This window comes from Camelus ferus, chromosome 32 (genome assembly GCF_009834535.1).
Source record: "Camelus ferus isolate YT-003-E chromosome 32, BCGSAC_Cfer_1.0, whole genome shotgun sequence".
In the NCBI taxonomy this organism is placed as follows: domain Eukaryota; kingdom Metazoa; phylum Chordata; class Mammalia; order Artiodactyla; family Camelidae; genus Camelus; species Camelus ferus.
The window spans coordinates 4,783,629-4,801,100 of record NC_045727.1 but is presented as its reverse complement, the minus strand read 5'-3'; the positions used below and the strand labels follow the sequence as shown (position 1 = coordinate 4,801,100).

Here is a 17,472-nt window from a genome sequence, read left to right as displayed (position 1 = left end):
ACATGAGGTGGGGAAATACAGGGCTCGAGGTAGGAAATAAATGAAAACAGTGAACATTTATTAAGCCTTTTATTATGTGCCATATGCTTTACATTAATTAACCAGCTTCATTCAGTTCCCACAACTAAGAAGTGGTAACAGTTAATCCACTAAACATGATAAATTAGAAGAAAATAATCAAGACAATTTAAGTAAATATACAATGTGAAATCTACGACGCACACACTTAAGATCTCACACCCCTAAAAGTAGCTGTGCTTTTTTCTATGTTTCCTTCTACTTCCCTGGAATTCAAAAATACCTTTTAAGCTCTGAATAGTTAATTTAATACAATAAACACTTAGCAATCTGTTCTGGTAGGCATTGTGTTTGGTACTATGGAGGACACACGGATGAATAAGAGAGGCTTTTTAAATCCCACGCTGATAACACATATTGCTGGTAATTATTTCAATTTCACGACATATTCACCCAGTTCCTGCAGTATAAAAGGCTTCTAGTTTCACTTATGAAATTTTAAAAATCTATCTGTAGCACTGATGGGATCTTACAAAGTGATCCACGACATCTATCGTGTCTTGCACATACACTGCAGCAAGAAGGCTAATGCTCAGTGTGAAAACTCCTGAGTGACTATCGCAAAGCCTAAGTTTCATACCCGCTGGGAGTTCTGACATTCTAGTACTAGATACAGGCATTTGACTAATTCCTTAAATATTATGAATTCTTTTTTTCCTTTTATAGATCTAATGAGGTTCACTGTTTCTAATAACAAACAGCCTGTTTCTTAAGGGGAAGATAATCTCTGGGTAACAATTCATGATTCAAGGATCTGAGAGGTAAAACGTGTCTATAAGGTTAATATAATACAGAGGTCTTAACAGAACTTAACAAAGAGCATGAACACGAGCATCTGGATTCCAGAGGTAGAGAGATTTCAGCAGCTCTAATCCCAGCTCAATCACGTGCTCAATGCGTGGTAAGTTCTTTGATTTCTCTGAGTCTCAGTACTTTTATCTGCCAAATGAGGCTAATAACACCTACTCTGAATAATTGTTGTAAAGATGAAAATAACATTTGCAAAGATCCAGCAGAGAGGATACAACAGCTGCTTGATAAATAGTAACTGTTTATCCTCATCTAACACTGTACTGCATCATTGGCTAAAGCAGCATTTCAACTCTGGGAGTATTCATTTGGTGTGTGATAAACTAGCTGACCAGTTCCAGTGTGAGTCTGATTAACGTAAGGATATGCAGAGACCAAATATAGATTCTTTGGACATTTTCTACAAATTACCTTCCCGCATAGCTGTCTTCAAATATAAGCTATAAGACTCTGGGTTAATTAAGAGGACAAAAACTGCCTCTATCATCTTTATGGCTTTAGTCTGGAAAATAATAATAGTGATAAAGACCTTGGATTCTTGTGGAACTTCTATAACTAATGTACATCACTACCATGAAATGGATATCTTTTGATATCAATGAAATAATAAATAAAACAGAATTTAGAAAGACATGTTTCAGAGGTCCGCTCATTATAAAGTGCCTATGATTGTCACTTAAGAAGGAACAGATAAAGATACTAAAACATAAGGGAACATTCTTAAATAAAATGCCTTGATGATTGGTGTTCTACTGAACTCAACTGACCAAAATTCTAACTTACACAGTATAATACAACTGCTTTGAGCTAAAGATTAGTTTTAAAAGGAATAATATATGCATACTCCTCAGGGACAATTCATTTTAAAATGTGAATCTAAATGCACAATCATTCACAAATTCAATTTTTGTGATTATGGTACCTAGATGGTTTTCTTTTTATATTGGGGAATAAACATACTTAAACAACATGCACAGGTTAGTAAAAAGTGATCATGGTTCATCAGACTGTAAGAATTATCAGGACATGATAAAGGGCTATGTATCTGAATGGTAAAAGCAATCTGATTATTAGGTTTTCATTTGAGGCAGTTTATCTACAGTTCAAAAAATGCTTTCAATGCTTTCCTTTCACTGATTAAACTCCAAAGCATCTTTTCACTGTCAGCAGAAATAACCAGCATCTAATTAAAATAGACTCTTCTCACTATAAATAACTGAATGAATAGCTTTAAATTTAGTTTGGCTAAAATTGGTGAACTGATAAGTAACTAAATAATGCGAGAGTAAGAATTATCAAAACACTTTGGAGAACACAGTTCTGCTTGGAGGGCTCCATGGAGGAAGGGCCTCATTTTCAAGAAAGGAATGACGTTTCTTTTGTTTTCGTTCAATTCTTTCCTGCCTCTCTTTCTTTTCCTAAAAAGAAAATATAGAACTATAAATTTATATACATATATGACCATTATTTTCAAATCAAGTTGTCTGCTGAAGAACAAAATAATCACTACAAGATACTCAAATGTCATTTGCTAGTTTAACTGGTTATAAAGCAATGGCAGCTAACGAACATTGCTATTTATAAGTATACTCTCAATAGGCATTAATGCACTACTTTAAAAATAATTGTGTAAAATAGAAAAAAAAAAGACCTGTGATCTCATAATTCAAAGAGAATAATTATTAGAAGTTAGTGATGACTTTCTGAGAACAGAGTCTCAGAAGTAAAGTTCCTGGGTGCAAAGGTTGAACACGTGATGGCAGTAGGGGATACGCCACATTTTTACAAACAGTTGAATATTGAGGCTCATTTTTCTTTGCTTATTATTGAGCTTGAGCACATTTTCATTTCTTTGGCCCTTTTGTGAATTTTCTGCTCGATTATTTGGCTCTTAGAACCACATGGGTGTCAATGCTTTCAAGCTGAAGCAATTTTCATAGAGTAAATACCATCCTTGCAGCATTTTAGCTACTTTATTTGTAGTCCTTAATTTTTTTACCAAAAAAAGAAAAAAGAGAGAAATATTTCAACCACAGACAGCTAAACTGTTTAAAGAGTAATATAATCAAAACCTGTGCACCCTCTACTTGCCTTTTGAAATTAAACATGGCCAATACTTGTGAAGCCCTGTACCCACTCCCTCACTGCACTTGCCTTCTCTCCGCCCTCCAAAGCCAACCATTAGTCTGAATTTCCTGCTTATCGCTGCAGTGAACCTCTTAATACCTTTATTACACATGCATTCGTCCCAAACAACAAGCAATTTTGTTTTGCAGGTTTTTTTGAATTTATGCTAAAAGGTAACATGCTATATATTCTTTTGCAACTATCTTTTATTTATCATCCTATTTCTAAGATCCATCTATATGGAGCTGTAGCTCTAAGTTCACGGAGGCCCAGAATTCCAGCATATCAACATATCACAGTTTATTAATCTATATGTTAATCTATTTAGACATCATGTCCTAATGTTTTTTCCGCACAAAGACAATGCTGCTGTAAACATCCCTGTTTGACTCTCTGTGCTTATAAGCCAAGATTTTCCCTCCACATGCATGCCCAGGAGCAAAACTGCCAGTTTTCAGGACATAGATATGTTTGACTTTGTTGAACAACGACAATTTATTCTCCAAAGAAGCTGTAGGAAATTACCCTCCAACCAGCACCTACACTGACTTCTGATTTTGATGTATTAACGATTTTAAAATCTGTATCTGTTCACGGTTTCCTTTGTTATTTCTAGGGCCCTTCTAGACTTAGAAATGCATTTCATCCCCATAAGATCTGATAAATATTGTTTCTTTTTTATTCTTCTAATGCTTGGTATTTTATATTTAATGCTTTAATTCTTCTGAAGTTTCTATTCAGAAGTAAGGTAATTGTTTGAAGCAATTTTATGTTCAAATGTTACAATCTCAATTTTTATTGCCTCGCATCCACTAATTTGTGTTACTTTATTATACAGCACATCCTTATAGGTAATAGGTTCTGAGGTGCCCATGGGTCTATTATTCTGCTGTTCCCGTCCCTTAGGGAAATTTCAAAATAGATGGTTAATAAACAAGTAAATAAACAACAGATAATTCCAAATTATGTGAATTTCTATGAAACATATAAACAAGCTTTTGTGATTGACAGAAAAAATAATAAAAGCACTTATTTTCAAAGAAAAGCAGACTCAGGGAAAGTCGCGTTAAGAGAGATGTGACGGTTCAGAGGAGCCACTGGTGATGTGCACTGAGGGGAGGGCATCCCAGGCAGAGAGAGCAGTGTGTGTGAGGCTCTGACAAGTGGGGGAAACGCTGGACAGGGCAGGAAACGAGAGAGCCAGTGTAGCTAAAGCCTGGTGGGAGATGGGAGATGGAAGATGGAACTAAAGCCCAGAGGAGAATGATAAGGTAGATGAGTAAGATGAGGTGGGGCCTGGCAGGCATGGGTAACATTCAGAACACAGGTTTGAAAAAAAAAAAAAAGGCTGTCAACAAGTGACTTGGAGAAGAAAAGTATGAGAGGTAAACCGGGGAACAGGGCAGCCAGGGAGGAGACAGTCACATGCAGCAGAATGCCCAGAGTTCTAGGAAACAGGGCAGAAAAGAATACATTCCATTGGCTAAATGGTCTGGCAAAATCGTAACTCTCAAAGTGTAGTTTTGTGAAAAGGACAAGACTGGAGTTTATTGAGGTTGAAGCGGATATGGAGAACTAAGGAAGGGTAAGCAAACTTTCCAGAAGTTAAGCTATAAAAAAGTGCAGAGAAATATGGGATTGTAGCTAGAGAGAAATGAAGAATTTAGAGTTTATTTGTATGTAAGATTACATATCCTGAGACTTTTTGGGAATAATCCAGGAGGGTAGAAGAATGCTGATTCACAGCAGAGTGGAATGGTACGTTCATATTTCATTGCTTGATTGGTACAGTTCTGTTTCCTGTTATTCTGAAAATATTACTTTCCATAGCCTCACACTGTTAGCAAACCAGGTGAATTTTAGAACCACTGGTTTCCCTGCACATACTCCCTTCCAAGAAGTGACTAAGTATGTGAGGATTACTATGAAATCTAAACGTTGATCTAGGAATACCTCAAATGTTAACGGCATTAGGCCTTTCCATCCTGCAGCAAAGACTGTCTCTTCATTTCTTTAAGTTTCTGCTAAAACTATAAAGTTAGGTGGTTTCCTTGCATTCCAAAAGGGCAGTGGTGTCAGGCAAACTTTGGACAACCCCGTCTCTGCCCCTCCTGGATGGCTTGGGAGGAACGGCATTTTGGTAAATTATTAAGATGTCTACACATCCTTCATCAGTACATATATGGAACTGATAATATCATAAGAGGAATACAGTAATGTAACGTTTCCATTAGCATGCAGTTATCCCCATACAACAAAAGGAATGAAGAGAGGTGTGAGTTTTTTGTTTGTTTAACGCCTTGCTCTTCATCATGATAATGTCTGCATCGTTGCTACTCCTAACAAAGCAAAGAGGATACCTCCTTTCAGAATCCTAATTGAGAATTAGAAGTTGTATCTGGACGACTGGGGAGGCAAGCCCTCCAGCTGGATAAGGGAAAAGCAGTGACGGGCTGTGGCCACAGAAACTGACAAACCTCTCTGTCCATTCCGCCTCACGTGGGGAGAGAGAGGAACTTGAGTGTGATTTTACTAGCAGGCGCTAAAAAGTCAGGGCAGGAAATAGGCAATTAAATTATCCACCTTAATATCAATTCATATGAATCAATGCTATCTTGGGTAATAATTAAAAAAGCCTTGTTAGAACGTCCTCCTGACTGTTGTCTGTTGGACGCTGAACCTTTTGCTCATTTTCTTATCTTAGGTAACTATGAATTAATCTGGGAACCAGCATGAAGAAGCATCTTACCTGATCTCTGGCAACAATTTTCCCCTAAAACAGTTACCCATCTAATCCTCACCCCCCAAGCTAGGTTGTACATCAAAATTTTGAGATATTACTTTACATGAAAATGGAAGTAATTAGCTCTCCTGTATTGGGGTATTTTTCCATCCTCTTTGCCAATAATTTTAATAAGATATTGGTAAGATGGGGAATAGATTTTCAACATGTTACACATGAATGTTTTCATAGGTAGCACTATATTTGTAGAGTATACTATATATCAAAACAAGTTATTTTGTCTTAGGTCTTTGATGAGTTTTTGTTCTCCAGAGGGTTGATTAGAATGAGAAAATGACTAAATACTATAATAAAACATGATGTACCTACACGGGACTTAGTCATTAAGGGAATTCTATCACCTTTTCAAGATAATGTGAAAATAAAACTGAAAACTGAAACACTTACATTCAATTCCTACTACCCTAAGTGATACTAGCAGAATCAGCACACATCTCCTTAATATAAGAAGATTTAAAATTTTTCCTAGAACAAAGCATTATTTAAGAGTTTAATCTAAGGAAATCATGGAACACTACTTCCCTTGTTCAAACCATTGAACCAAGGCTGATCGCCTTATTTTAATGCTCTTTCTCTGCATGGATGTAGCATTACAGCACTGCCGAAGTCAACACATAAAAAACAATAAACTGTTAGTATTTTTATTAGGATTGCATTAAATTTGTAAATTACTCCAGGGAAAACTGACATCTTTATAACATCATTATAAGATGAAGTGTTTGTATCCATAAGCAGTTTTGTTCCATTTTGATCTCAAGTCTTCATTTGTGTCCTTCAGGAGTGCTCTTAAGTTTTCCTCATACTGGTCTTACACATTTCCTAAGTTTATTCCTAAGTGTTCCATTTTTTTATCCTATCTTTAAATAGCCTGCTTTGGGTCCAGTAATCTCTAGCTACTACTAATTCTAAAATTTATGTGGAAAAAACAAACAAACAAAAATATTCAGAAATATTTTGAAAGAGCAATGAAGGGAGATGAATCTGAATGACATGAAAACATATAAAGCCCAGTGTGGTACTGGAATAGTATGAGATGGACCAATGGAACAAAGCCAAGAAATAAACAGACTCTAAAATGTGAATGTATCTAATGCATCATATAACAAAGTACCTCAAATCAGTGGGTAAAAGATGGGCTGTTCTATGAAAGATGCATTTGGAAAAAATAAAGGTGGAATCATATTTCCCATCATACATCAGGATAAATTCTAAGTACAGCACATGTTAAAATATTAAGATATTAAAATCATAAAGTTATTAGAAAAAAATGGGAGCTTTGATCTCAAATTATGGAAAAGGTTCTTTCAACTATGCCTGAAAATCAGAACCCATAAAAAAAAAGATTGATAGGTTTGACACCTGAAAATAAAATTCTTTATGGAATAATATAAGCAAAGTTGAGAGACCAAGAATACAATGGGGAAAAAAATTTGTAACTGGTATCAGAAATGACAGGCTAATTTCCCTAGTACATAAAAAAGCTTCCAGAAAACAGGAAGAAAGAGACCAACAGAAAAATATACAGTTTATGAATTGACACTTGACAGAAAACAAAATACAAATAATCCTTATCCAAATGAAAAGATGCTCAAGCTCAGTCCTAACCAGAGAAAAGCAAATTAAAACATAAACTGGATGATACATATTTTTTTAAACTAGCTGATAGACAGAAACTCAGAAAAAGTTTGATACGTAACGCTGCTGGATCCTGAGTCCTGCGGAGAAATCCTGCACTTTTTGTTTGCTGAATCACTGAACGTGTTAACTACTCATACAAACGTTGTCAACTATTCACTTAAAGTACTTATTCATTGGAATGTATCATTAATTCAAAAATTAATTAATAAAATAAATATTTATATTGGTATTTTAACATAGAAGGTGGTATTTTGTTTGACATAAGGAAAAGTAACTATAAACGTTAAGTACACGGAGACAAACAAAAAAAATGTAAGTCACCAAAGTGAGTGACTGAATGTGGGATGCAGGGAGGGAAGAATATTCTGGCTGAAGTTTCAGGCCTGAGTGCTTTAGGGAACAGCAGAATCATTAATAGAAGTGAGTGAACCGAAGCAATTATGTGTTGGGTATGTATGAAGACATGAATTTGAGAGATCGAATTCAACAAGGCAGCTTCCAGGTAGAAGTGGTCAGCAGGCATGGAACAAACAGGAATTAGGGACAGAAAGGTCACCAAAAAAGTGCATTTAAAAGACACAAGTGTGTTAACAAGTTACACCTACCAGCCATTTTTCATATTCATCAAGAGCTTGTATATCTTTATCTTTTTTCTCAGCTCTTTTCAGTTCTTCTTTTCTTTTCTCATTTATTTTCTCTTTTTCCTTTTCCTTGAAAAAAGCTTCCTTTTTTTCATTCCTAGGTAGAACAGTACAAAACACTGGAAAGTTAAAGGAGAATACAGAAGAAAGATTCCCAAACGTATATTTGCAATCATGAGATTGAGTGCCTTAGTAACATTCAAATCAATGAATTTTAGAAAAGCCTAAAGTGTTATTAATTTAAAATCTATCAGAACATTTATTATTTTGGATTACCATTTTTCAACAGCAGTCAAATTATCTTTCCTTTTCTCAGCAACAGTTTCCTCCTCTTTCCGTTTCTTGGCTCTTTCATATTCTTTCTCTTTCTTATTTTTCTCTTTAAGATATTCCATCTTTTTCTCTTTCCATTTTTCAAAAGCCTGAAAAAGTTCAGAATTATTTTCTTAGTTAAGGTGAGTATTATAAAATAAGTAAAAACACAGTTAATCACTAATTTTCAAGTATTTAAAAATTATTAGGAAAGATAGTTCAAGCCCCGGCATACTTGCAGTGCTTCTCCTTTTCTCACAGCATTTTCTTCCTCGGTTTTCTTCTTGTTTTTTTCCTCAAGCCTCTTTTTTGCAGCCATCTTCTTTGCTTCCTTTTCTTTCATGGCTTTCCAGGCCTCAAATGATGCTAATGCTTCTTCTTTTTTAGCAGCTCTTTTCTATTTTGGAATGATAATAGACAGTTACATGTGTATGTAAAAACAGCCAAATACAAATAGATAACACAGACACATGTGCCCTTATCTTTAATTCCCTTCATAGTCATCAAATGAGGTTTCAAAGCAATTTATTTAAAATTATTTAGAGAAGTTAATTTATAACAAATGTTTCTGAATTCTTCATTGCATTCAAAAATCTTTCCGGACCCTCCTACACTGTTGGTAGGAATGTAGTTTGATGCAGCCACTGTGGAAAACAGTAAGGAGATTCCTCAAAAGACTAAAAACAGACTTACCATATGACCCAGCAATCCCACTCCTGGGCATATATCCAGGGGGAACCCTAATTCAAAAAGACACCTGCACCCTGGTGTTCATAGCAGCACTATCTACAATAGCCAAGACATGGAAACAACCTAAATGTCCATCGACAGATGACTGGATAAAGAAGTTGTGGTGTTTTTATACAGTGGAATACTACTCAGCCATACAAAATGATAAAATAATGCCATTTGCAGCAACATGGATGTTCCTGGAGAATGCCATTCTAAGTGAAATAAGCCAGAAAGAGAAAGCAAAATACCATATGATATCATTCATATGTAGAATCTAAAAAAAAACCCAGACAAACAAACACATATATAAAACAGAAACAGACTCACATAGAATACAGACTTGTGGTTGCCAGGGGGAAGGGGGAGGGAAGGTATAAACTGGAAGTTCGAGATTTGCAGATACTAACTGGTATATATAAAATAAATAAACAAATTTGTACTGTATAGCACAGAGAAATATATTCAATATCTTATAGTAGCTCATGATGAAAAAGAATATGAAAATGAATATATGTATGTTCATGTATGACTGAAGAATTGTGCTGTACAGCAGAAATTGACATAACATTGTAAACTGACTATACCTCAAAAAAAAAAGTCTCCTTTCCTAAGCATTTATCAGATATTGATCTACTACTATTCATGAGAAGGAACTTTTTTTTTGGAAGTGTACTGAACCAACGTTATCAAAACAAACTGTAATAGGCTAAGTGATACTGTGAAATGATTGTAATAAAATATTGCATTAAAAGATAAATTTCAGGGAAGTTACTGGCTTACAGTCAGTCAGAGTAAGGTAATTTGGTCAGGTCACACAGTACACCACAGATCTTTGCTTTGACCCTGAGGTTTGACTGACATCAGAGCATAAAATTCTTACTGCATAAACTTATCCCAAATGTTGAAAACATGTGCCAGGTTGGAAAATAGGTAGGTGAATGTACAGCAAGTATGCTATTACTTTACATACTTCAATCTAATCCCATAATATTCCATGTTTGCTCCATAATACTGCTTAGCATTAAATCATATAGAGCCTTCTCATAGAGATAACATAATTTAGAAGTCAAAGTATGACCTCCCTCACTGCGTCGTGAAGACCAAATGAGAAGGTGTCTGGCACTGGCGGCAGAGAACTCCTCAAACGTGGTGCCAAGGTCCAAGCACGCCCCCTGCAGGGCTGCTCCACACGGCGCTGTGCGCTGGGGAAACAAGTTTCTATCCGTGGTGGTATTAAAAAGCAAAATGAAGGGTCTGCTTTGTTTTGTTTTTTTTTTTCGATTTTACTTTAGAAGATGGGAAAGAACTGAGCATGCTGTGGGCTACGGGGCAGGAGTCAGAGGCAGGAGAGACTGAAAGAGAGCCCAGCTCCAGTCCATGTAGGGGCTGGTCCTGAAGATACATACAAAATACAAGACAGAAAAGAGGAAAACTGAAGGGTAATGTCTAAAGACAGTATTCTTGGCTAAGTTGTAATACTGAAGTCAGCTTTTAAGAGTGAAGTAGGTTTCTGGTCACAAGAAAAAATAAGTTCAAAATCAGTAGTACCAAAGCTATTCCACACATACAAAAAGCAAAATATCTCTGTGTATTTGTGTTTTCATTTAAACAGTTATAATATATTTATATCAAACTAAAAATGTACAAAGTACCAGAGAAATAAAATCAGAAATCAACCCTTTTATATATAAGTTATTTCACTGTTTAAACAGTTGATTCAGAAATACTAAACATTCAGAGCAAATAGCTGACTTAAAAATCCAGAATATTTTTCTCTTTTATATTTCAGAATACCTGTTCATTTTGAATCCTTAAGTTTTCACTTTCAATTCTTTTAATTCTGTGCATTTCATGTAAATACACATTTTTCTTTTCTAACCACTCCTGTGAGAACAAGAAAAAGGCTATATAACATTCAAAGTGTCACAAATGAATTAGAATTCATTTCTGAAACATATAATTAAAACTTTAAAAAAGCAAAACGTAAAACTTACAAACTATATATACTAGTACCACTTTTCTTTTTCTGATAATATTCTAATATATAAAGATGAATAAGAATTAAGAAAACCCTATGTATGCTATTTTTAAAACAGATTTCAAAGACTAAATATAGTGGCTAGATATATTAACATTTTTCTCTGAAATTCACATGGACAATTTTCTAAACTGTACTATATTCTGTATAACAAATAAAACTAAAAAAAGACACTTTTGGAATTGTGAAAAATTTAGGAAAGTTTTTTTTTTCTATGCAAGTTTAACTTAAATACAAAGTCTCAGGAAAGAAAAAAAATGAAACCCCCTCTTGTTCATTACAATATAAACTTTAAGGAGAAAAAGTATAAGAACACATATGCCTTAACTATATTTTGCTTTTGCTATGTTTTTATCAATTGCATGGCATATTCTCTTTCTTTAAAAACAATGATGGTCAGTTAAGCAAAGCTTGGAAAGAGATAATGCAGTACCAAAAAAAAAAAAAAGCTGTAGATTGCTCAGGTATTATAAAGGAAATAAGTTAAGTATTAAATCATTATTTCTGACAGGATCATTTTGTTCCCTAATAAACAAATCTTACGTAAGTGATTAGTTCTTCTAATTTTTTTAAAAATATTTTCCTTTTTACCTGATAAACAGCTGCCCTTATGTTATCTGCTCCGTCAGGCTCTGCATTCTGTTTCTGTGAGGGCTTTTGGTCCAAGACTCTCAAAGTCCCTAAATAGTGAGAAGTGGGAACTGTTGACGGAGTTCTCCTTAGAGAACTAGATTTCTTTAAGAACTCAGAGGTCATTAATCTGAAAAGATCCAAATGAATCAAGATAAGCTATTACAACTGCTCCTGGTAGAAGAAAGATTCATTAGAATTTGCAACTATATTTGCAACTATATTTGAAAACTATATTATAATTCAATAAATTATAATCACTTTGAAAATGATGTCTAGTCTTAGTATACAAAGATCCCCATTCAACATAATTTAAATTTTATTACTTTAAGTTATATAGCTTCAAAGCAATTTTTCTTTTTAGATATTTGTAATTAGAACATTTTTAACAAACATGGGCCGCATCTCAAGTAACATGGAAAAAAATATTAATAAATCGGTTTTAATAATTTCTTGTATCACTTTGTTACACAAACCACCTTAAATATAAAGTTAGATTAGTATGCTCTGTTTCAGGGGTTGGTGGGAACACCTAGCCCACCATCTATTCTGGGATATAAAGTTGATTAAAACCATGACTATTTAATCTGTTTACATATTGCCAACAGTGGTGGCTTCCCTGCTACAACAGCAGAACTGAGTAGTTACAACAGCACACTCGCCACGTGGTCTACAAAACCTGACATAGGTACTCACTGGCAATTTACAGAAAAAGTTTACCGACCACTGTTCAATTTCACTGATGATAATTTAAGATTCAGAAGGTTTGGATTAGCATTTTTGAGTTAGGCAACCATTATCATCGGTATGAACAAAGCTATATTAGTTCTTCTCATTTTAATACACCAATTTAGTCCATAAAACCTCAAAGTTTAAAGTATAATTAATTTTTCATGTACTGGACAAAGACACTTAACAGAAAAGTACCATGCGGGGCTTCAGCTTTATTACCTCTTTACTGCTACCATGTCAGGAAAAACAAGAGAAAGAAATTTTATCCCAGGAGCAATGCAGAGCATGGAGGATCCTTAACCAATTCCTTTTGATATAAGAATATAATCAACTATTGGGATGTATCATGAAATAACTACTTCATTCTTCTCATGAGATAAAAATTAAGAGAAAATTAAGTAACACCAAATGAAACTTACTTTACAGAAGTCACACCAAAACTAGCTTTGTTGGAATGTGAACCCATAACTGAGGGATACTGATAAATCTATTACCTGCCAGATGCACTGGATGCTCTGTTATTTGCTGACTTCTTATTCTTCGTATTTCTATCTTGAATTGTGTTCTATTAAATAGAAAAAGCCATAAATGGGTTGGTTACTCACTATATCTATCACAGACTCAGCGGTCAATCTGCTAGTACATCAATATTTTTTAAGCATCTACTATGTGTCAAGAACATCTGTCAGCAGGGACAAATAAGAACATTAGATTTTAGAGAGGGTTGACTGACGATAAATGCATAAACAAATGTGACTCGTGAAGGTGATGAATTAGGGGCAGTGACAGTCAGAGCGGAGTTGAGGGGCTACTTTAATGAAGGCGATCGGGGAAGGCCTCCCTAACAGCTTGACATCTAAGACAAATAATGAACAGAAAAGGGCCACATGAAGTTCTAGGGAAAGACCCTGACAATTTTGAGGACCAGAAAAGGGCACGCAAGCAGAGGCACAGTGAACGGCAGGGAGAGGGGAGGAGTGTAAGGTCCGGGAAGAATCATATGAGATCTCCAGAAAGTGCTGAGTTTACGTTTTATTCCATAATGAGAATCCAGCAAAGAGACCTTACAGGGGAATGATTCAATTCAACCTTAAGAAAGATCACACAGTAGAGAGGTAAGAGTAAAGCCAAGAATTCAGTCAACAGAAGTATGTTGTAATCTTCCTTGCTATACATAAATCACCTGTTCTAATTTACAATTATCTCTGTTAGACATATCTGTGGCCCTGTCTATAAATTCCAGAATACCTTTCTTCCTTTTAAGGGATAACTTTTTACTTTACACAGACATGTGGGTACTAGGACTAAAATGAGGGCACAGAGTAAACACTTTCCTAACTTGGCATTAGTGTTTTTCCCTAAAGAACGTGGTTGAGGACAATATACCTGGAACATGGCTTAATGAACCTTCTTCATAGAATGTATAAATAAATAATATTCTGTATTTTAAGAGTCCTCTTCAACCACAAGTTTTCAGCTAACACTGTTATCTTCCCCAATAATAAATACATACAGCCACCAGCTAACTGCAGACGTAAAAGATAAAGAAAACTCAGGGGAAATAAAGATTAAAAATGCTATGCCACAGCTTTTACAAGTACGGTATTCTGGTGCAATATAGCATAGGGACAAGTAATTCTACACACCACAAACCTGGTTCTCAAGGTAATTAATAATAATAAGATTCCTGATAATGATTCTGTTCATCCATTTAAATAAGCACAGATGTTGAAAAACATTTCTTAAAGATTTCCAGTATAGTTTGTAAAATATTTAAAAATGATATTCAAAAAATTATCTTTCACTAATTCAAAATCTCAGAAATCGTCCCAGACAGCTACACTTTTATAACACGAAGACCTACAGAAACCTACTCACTTGTGGGTATGTATTTCTGAAACATTTAAAACTATATTATGGTCATATACCTCTGATAATTATAATGAAGCACTGGGTTTTATTATATTCACTGCAAAACTTCCTTGAAGTTAAAATGCCATTGAATTAAGAATCACCTGACAGTATAACACCACTATCAAAAGATGAGTTTTCCACAGATAATTCAGAAGTACCTAACATGGAAGTTAAAATATTTAAAAGTTCTATTTCAAGATTTAAGCTGTAGTATAGAAGGTACAATTTTATATAAATACCTTTGCAGACTCAGTGCATAAGATCCCCTGAGGTAGCAACAGTGGTGGATTGTCAACTGTTATGTCATCATTCGTAATCGGTTCAGCTTTCTCCTTTTCTTCTTCAGGGTCATCAGTAATCACTCGACTTTCCTTGGGTTCCTCAAGTGCACTAGTGACAAAGTCTATCAAAAATTCATTTTCGTATGATTTCAAGGAATTACGGTTTTCAGTGCATTCTTCATTCTCATCTATTTTGTGACAACGTATCAGAACTAGATCCCCTTTCTGAATTAATAAGGTGGATAACAGATTCATTTGCTTTCCACTAAATGAGAACTGTATGTAATCTCCTTTTCTTTAACAATAAAATATAGAGAAAACTATCATATTCAACTTGAATAAACTTTTTTCCAAAGTGATCTATGAAAGAGAAAATGGCTACTAAATCTACTAAAGCATTTGACACACTTAATACTTAGAATAATATCATATAAGTACATAGATATACCACAAGCACTTGCTGATGTGTAAAACCAAGTGAGAGGGTTATATCAGTTCTACTCAAAACCCTGTTTCTTAGCTGGAACAGGAGGCACAGATCTCTAAGCTACTACAGTTACCAACAATGCAGTTGTAAAGTTGTACAGATGCAGAGAATCAAGAATCCATGCACTATACCTCAAAAATAAAAAAAAAGAATCCATGCAATTTGAGATGAGTCCACCACCCAGAGATTCAAGCCACCCTGTAGAGTTTTATTCCCACTAAGGTGCAGTGTTGCCTCTGACGCCGCACAGGCAGTAAAGGCTTAGTACTTATCCTCTCAGTGCTCGAGGGACAGGCCCAAGCTCTGGCATGGAGGGTTCAGCTTTGTTTTTACAGAACGGTTTCTGTTACTCTGATCCTAGCACACTTTGGCATGCTCAACAGAAAATCAGTGCTCTCCGTACTGATCACCAACTTTCAGTTCCACTAGGACCCACCTACTGGCCAAACTTGTGTCTTTACTGCCAAAGTCTTAACTCTGCGGCCTTCATTACAGCCATTTTGGGGGACCTCGTTTTGAGGTAAACTAGATTTAATATCACTTTATAATTCCAGTTATACATTCATATTTGGAGAGTACTCGTGATTCACAGTATCATTAATGGATTCTTTAGAGCTGCTGATCAATGTACTCAGTGAAAAGAACAAGGACTTTGGAGCCATAGATTCAAATTATGGCTCCGTCACTGACCTTGGGTATGTTTCCCAATCTCTTTGCACTTCACTTTTTCTCATCTATAAAATGACAAAAATCACACTACACAGTAAGCACTTAATAAATGTTAGCTACACATCGCAGTCCTAGAAACGGCTTTGCCTTCAGCTCTCATTAAGCTGTATGTCATAGGAATAAGGGAAGAAACAATACTAACTACTAGTACCTCACGTTTACTACATACTAACTATGGTCCTATTCTGTGCTTTATATGTATTAGCTAGTTGAATTCTCACAACCACCCTACTCTTATTATGCTTATTTTAAAGATCAACATACAGGGCCAAGAAAGGTTACTTTGCTCATGTAATTGTGCCTGGATTCAAATCTAGCTTAGTCTCTCTCTAAAAGTCCACCTAATCATCATGCTGACTGTTGCAGCAACACATACATAACAACAGCTCACATTTACGGACTACTCTGCTTGTGCCAGGAATTGGGTTAGCAGCTAAAATGCCGAGTATCACTTAATTTTCACAACAGCCTTATGAGATTGGTCTTATTATAATTTGGGGAGATGGAGGCACTGAGAGATTAAGTTCTGCATCTAAAATCACATGGTTAGTAAATTGCATAGTTGGGCTTAAAACTCAGGCAAACACATATATTGTTCCTATATCTATGTAAATAATTATTAACTATCTATTACAGGTAACATTCTAAGCAACACAGAGTTCACAAATGAAGTAGAATAATTTGACATAACCACCAGTAGTGGATGCTTTTTCCCCAGATTCTGGTGCAAAGGAGTCTCCAAGACTTTCTTTAAGGGATGATGATGATAGACTTGTTAACCATGGATCCTATGAAAGAAAATGTATTTAATATGTAAGTTCAGTTCTCAAGATTTGTTGGGGGGCAATAGCATGACTAAGACTATTTCATAACTCTGACATCTGCATTATTAGGAGTTTTCTGCTGAAACACCACAAGTGTTAAGTCGATAGAGGTTATAATATGCTTTACTTTCTAGCCTTGATGTCTTGATCATTAAAAGGGGTCATTAAGAGCTAGTCTAGTTCTGCATTTGTTTATAGCAAATTTCAAAGCTCCTGTCGCTCGAAAATCAAATCTTATAAATATTTAAGGCAAACATTTGATATCTCTAAGTATATACTTTCTAAGAAAGTATAAAGAGGATAGTAGGTAAAAACCCTTAGTTTCAAACAAATATTACTGGTTGTTGAAATAAAAGTAATTTATAAAACCAAGTAGACAGCTACTTCCAAATATTTTAGATTAAAAAAAGTAGATTTCATGCACTTTAGCTTTCCTCAAAATTATTGCATCTAAAATAAAGTAATTATTGTATCTAAAATGAAATAATTGTATTTGTGTGCCTAAACTAAACAACTCTTTACAGAACAATATTCAAGTCCAAAGGTGACGATATGATAATGTAAGAAGTTTCATTTTGTTGCATAAGTAATAAAACTTAATTTTCTTCCCCACAATATTTTATAGGTACAAAGAAAATCATATGTCAAGAGCAACAGAGAGAAACCATCTGGGAAGATGGCAGAGGGGGTGAAACA

General features: G+C 35.0%; 1 protein-coding gene across 5 annotated transcripts in view; it reads right to left on the bottom strand.

Annotated features, from left to right (window-relative positions):
- Window positions 1-17,472, bottom strand: part of MAP9 (microtubule associated protein 9) — an 85,590-nt gene that overhangs the window by 48,778 nt on the left and 19,340 nt on the right. For 3 of the 5 annotated variants that reach the window (XM_032471930.1, XM_014553653.2, XM_032471931.1), the window contains exons 6-14: window positions 16,647-16,740; window positions 14,695-14,858; window positions 13,036-13,106; window positions 11,771-11,939; window positions 10,936-11,025; window positions 8,645-8,806; window positions 8,374-8,519; window positions 8,062-8,194; window positions 53-2,306 (exon numbers count right to left, since the gene is read on the bottom strand). In XM_032471930.1, the coding sequence (XP_032327821.1) occupies window positions 2,184-2,306; window positions 8,062-8,194; window positions 8,374-8,519; window positions 8,645-8,806; window positions 10,936-11,025; window positions 11,771-11,939; window positions 13,036-13,106; window positions 14,695-14,858; window positions 16,647-16,740 (1,152 nt within the window). In that variant the 3' untranslated portion in view covers window positions 53-2,183. Of the gene's footprint in view, window positions 1-52; window positions 2,307-8,061; window positions 8,195-8,373; window positions 8,520-8,644; window positions 8,807-10,935; window positions 11,026-11,770; window positions 11,940-13,035; window positions 13,107-14,694; window positions 14,859-16,646; window positions 16,741-17,472 lie in introns of those variants that run through there. The other 2 variants (XM_032471933.1, XM_032471932.1) reach the window with 1 other exon arrangement.